A 4,823-nucleotide genomic window follows, 5' to 3' on the forward strand; every position below is an offset into this window, starting at 1 on the left:
AATTATTTTTTTAATTTAACCGGTACACACTTGACTGATTAAAAGTAATATTTTATTTTTTTTTTATTTTTTGGAATTCATATATTCAATTCTTCGAATCGAGTACCGATTAATCGTGAAGATGGCCGATTTGATTTATAAAAAAATTCCATTGACCACTAAAATAAATATAAGAAATACATATAAGTTATGACATAGGATCAGTATCTTGAGTAGTTCAGTACCATAGATGTATGATATATCCTATGAAAATATTAAACCCTGATCATATAGGAGTATGCCCCACTTTTTACAATCACACCGTGTGTTCTTGGTGAGTGAAAGTATATTTTCTTTTTATTTTAGTTGCCACTAAGTATCCCACATATGCTGATTAATTTTAGGATGATTAATTTGATCTTATAAAAATTTTCTATTAAGATAAGTTAAGAAATGTTTCAGTAGTTTAAGATCAACGGTTGGGCTATAAAAAATTATGTGAGGGTTAAAAAAAATTATCTATTAATTTGCTGGATGATTCGGTGAGAAACTACCACTGTCCCGGGCTGTAAAAGTGCATTTTCGCATGGATAAAATGTAGCGTAAAATGCGCATTTTAAGAAGTATCTGTTAATAAATCGCCGACGTTGTATTGAAGAAGTTGGCACCGTGTTATTGTCTTAGTGGCCCTGCAAGTCACACCCTTGAAAAATAACATTTCCCGAAAAGTGGAGGAAGAGAGGCCGGCGTGGATACTCCATTTTCAGGTGCTCACAATTCCGGTCATGGGTCTGCTAATCCTGCCAGCTAGTTGTCAGCATGCAATAAAGGTTATTGATGAGTTTAGATAGTCGGAAAAGAAATAAGAGAATTGGAACACCACTACTACCAGAGAGCCACAGAAATGGCGGCTGGACAGAGATTAAGAGCATCCAGAAATATCTGGAGAGGATATACTTTTTTTTTTTTTTAAAATATCTTTTCCTTTTCACTGGATAGGATATTTAAAAGATATTAGAAATTATCAGGTACAATTCTTTTTATGGTATGTAATGGATCCATTAAAAGGTGGGCAGTCATTAATTTTTTTTAGTTTAATTTTTTTTAAATTTAATCAAAAGTTTTAAAAAGTTATAGGAAAAAAATATTTAAAGTGAGATATTTGATAATGGAACCATAAATATTTAATTATAAAATTTAAAATATTTAAAAAATAATATATAAATAAAGACCATAAATATTTGAGAAAAATACCCATGTCACATAGAGATATTCTAAGTTTCCATTCCCTCACCATGAATGCTTTAACGCCATTATCTTACCCCAGGACTCATTTTAGTTGAATCAGATGCAGGGACAGACTGATCAAATGGGAGACGGCTCTGTTCCTCATTATTGTGGAGTTTTCAAAAGCTTGAGACACTTTCTGGAAACAAAAGCATTTGCTGCATTTGACCAAATCCCTGAATGTTCAGTGTCTTCTCTGTCAAGCAAGATACTAATGCAGACATATTGAATCAGAAAGTTTCACCTTCTCCTGCAATACAATATCATATTGTCATTGCTTCCTTAAGGTGCATGGTCCTCTTGAGAGTACCATGGATGGATTGCACCTGGAACCACACGCAAGCATTCCACTACTGTTTGATATATGGAAACAGATTCTCCCAATTAAGTCTGTGATTGTCGTTATATTATCTCCTCAATCCAACTGGATTTTTTTTTTTTTTTTGCAGAAGGGCAATAAACCAGAAGAAAAATCCTTCATGCTCAGTAAATCATCTAGTAAGAGCACCATATTATATTCATGAGCAAACAAACAATTAGAACAAAAATAGCGTTACCACTACCCAGTAGCAAGTACTAATTAACCTGTTTATTTATATAGTCAAGAGAGACGCTGGTTCACGGCTTGCAACAAAGGGAAGAAGGACAGTGGCTCACGGACTTTGGATAAAAGAGGAAGAACGTTGCAAATAAGTCTGAGTAACAGGACACGGACAGCGGATTCCTGTGTTTTTTAAGCACTAAGAAATTACAATGTTTCCAAGCGATCAAACATGCCATACTTTAATCAGATAAATTAAGTCAAATCAGTGTCTTTTCTTTAGAAAAAACTTATTTCAGCTTCCGAAACGAGTTTAACTAATTCGTTGATTAATGTAATCAGAAATGAAGACTAACAAAATGGGAGTGCAGACCTCTCGATCAATCGGTGTCATCTCCACTCACGGCTCTTCCCATTCTTAGACATGGCGCCGATGGAGTCGTTCCAGATTTTTTTTCACTTATAAATAAACTTCGATGTTACAGCAAACTGCAGTCGCCTAAAGATACGATGAGTGAAGCAAGCAGCATGACCACTGTGGACATAATTCGTCGGAGGAGCAGGGGAGACGGAGACACCAAGAAGAGGAGACTTAGCGAAGAGCAGGTGGAGCTGTTAGAGAGGAGCTTCAACGATGAGAGTAAGCTGGAGACGGGAAGGAAGGACCTTCTGGCCGCCGAGCTCGGGCTCGACGGCAAGCAAGTGGCGGTGTGGTTCCAGAACCGGCGAGCGCGGCAGAAGAACAAGAAGGTGGAAGAGGCCTACGACCAGCTCAAGTCCGCGCATGACGCCGCCGTCGCTGAGAAATGGCACCTCGAGAACGAGGTAAATCTGGTCTAATTCGTAATCGATGCACGCTTCCAACGATCAGAAATCAAGCCAAGCCCCATGTTTAATCTTGCAGGTGCTGAACTTGAAACTGAGGCTTTGGGAAGCAGAGGACGAGATAAGGAAGCTCTCGTTGGGAATGGCTGCGACTGCCGGAGACGGCAGCCGTGTGAGCTTGCCGTCGTCAGCTGGGGATTTCAGGGTACTGAACGGAGAAGCTGGGCTTATGTTCATGCATGAGTATGAATTTAACGACGGCACGCCGATTTTGTAGTGGAGTGATATGCTTGATGTATGAAGATCAATGCTATAGCTATATATAAATGGTTAAATCAGCAACAGAATCAATTGTATTGCAATGACAATGTTATGGAAGTCTTTCTGGCTCATCTCACAACTTCATTTTATCAAGGTTCAATATCCAGGAAGAACAGAGCTTCATTTGTTTGTCACTAATCCTTCAATGCCACTTTCCGAGAATTGAACTAGCTTTTCATAATTTACCTTATTGTTACTTTCATTTTCATCTTTAAGAAGAGATGAAAATATTTGTTAAAACTGAAATCCTTGTTAAGGTAGCTCTTCCTTGCAGCTCATCAAAGCATTTAATGTTGTTGATTTAGCACGCAAAATAGTGTATAAAATAAAATTATATTATGAGCATGATAATAAGTCTAAGCAAGTATGGATATAGTATGACAATACTATTATGCAATTAATGTGCAATTTAAATAAATGATCAATGAATGCGTATGTAAAATGTTTATATAGCATAAGGATCAAAAGTACTTAAGCAATTGGGGTTAATTTTGAGCAGATGGAAAATATTTTATTGAGTACTTGATATCTCGTATGGAAAGGACTATTGTGATAGAATAAATTTTTTTTCGTAACTTATTTATCTGTATTTTATTGTGGAATTGATGATACTTACTTAAGATGAATGGTATCAATACTCAAGCAGATCAGATAAGAGCTACTGACGTAAAATGGGTCATTCCGTTGATTAGGGTTCCTAACTAAGGTTTACCTAATTCACAAAGCGATCCACCCTTCAAACCATTTAAGGTCAATTAAAAAGTTAAGTTGTTTAGAAGTAAGAGAATCACTGTGCACTTCGATATACGACAATAAATAATAAGGACAAAAATCGATTCTATGTTTTATCATTTTGTATCTAGATAACAAACAAATTTAAACTTAGAGAATAATTAAGACTTCATCTTTTCATTCTGAAGTTTAGTCCTACACTTTGGTTTTAAGATAATGTTTTAAAATATATAATTTATCTAGTAATTTTTTTAAAAATTATAATAATTTTTTTATCACTTTATTCATAATTATATATTTTTAAAAAATCTATATTTAAAATAATTTTCAATATATATTTTTAAACTTGATAATTTATATAGAAATTTTTACTAAAATTATTATGTGAATATGCTTAAATGCGTCTTAATGAGACTTAGCAAAAGTGATAATTCTTCTAAGGGCACACTCAATATTTGGAATGGGCCAAATGACATCCCAAGATTTGAAAATGTTAAAAGGCATGCCTCTTTCTCGTTTTAATCATCAGTCAAAGCTGACTTTTTTTTTTCTCTTGCCTTTACCTATAACAAATTTTCTCTTAAATTAAATTAAAATTTTCTGACTTCTTTGCATGTAAGCAATAATCACAGTGGTACTTGATCCTGTTTGAAATCAGTGGAGATGACGTTGGACAGATGACTCTATTGTTGACTAGGAGAAGACTCTGAGATGAAGAAGAAATGATACGGAGCACTCCTTCCAGTGCACACTGCAACAAAGAGCAGTATTAGAGCAAGAACCAAGGAGAGAGTCTTTGGCATAGGCACTCTGACGCTCAAGTCAGTATCTTAGACAAGTGAAAAGTAGAGAAGAAGATGAACAGTAGATGCGTGTGTGTTATAATGTTGTAAAACATACCTGGCCAATGGAAGGGATCCCTTTTTATACTGATCCTCAGAGCCTCCGTTATCGTGAGGTGTCAGAGAATGTGTCAAAATATGTTGAATAATGGAACATGTATGACCACCCCTCACGGAAGGTTCCATTATAAATATATATGAACTGTTAGAACTTTCGAGCCGCAAAAACCGCTATTTTTGCGTTGCGGAAACCTCGAAGCTAGCCACGGATCCGGGCGAAGATAGATAAATAAAAT

At 35.6% G+C, this 4,823-nt stretch overlaps 1 protein-coding gene across 1 annotated transcript; it reads left to right on the forward strand.

Moving 5' to 3' along the window:
• Nucleotides 1–2,220: 2,220 nt before the first annotated feature.
• LOC122028259 (homeobox-leucine zipper protein HOX14-like) lies at nucleotides 2,221–2,927 on the forward strand. Its single transcript, XM_042587291.1, has 2 exons — nucleotides 2,221–2,632; nucleotides 2,712–2,927. The coding sequence occupies exons 1-2, from the start codon at nucleotides 2,318–2,320 to the stop codon at nucleotides 2,907–2,909; spliced, it is 513 nt and encodes a 170-aa protein (XP_042443225.1). The 5' UTR covers nucleotides 2,221–2,317; the 3' UTR covers nucleotides 2,910–2,927.
• The last annotated feature ends 1,896 nt before the right edge of the window (nucleotides 2,928–4,823 follow it).

The sequence above is a fragment of the Zingiber officinale genome, chromosome 10A (genome assembly GCF_018446385.1).
Source record: "Zingiber officinale cultivar Zhangliang chromosome 10A, Zo_v1.1, whole genome shotgun sequence".
In the NCBI taxonomy this organism is placed as follows: domain Eukaryota; kingdom Viridiplantae; phylum Streptophyta; class Magnoliopsida; order Zingiberales; family Zingiberaceae; genus Zingiber; species Zingiber officinale.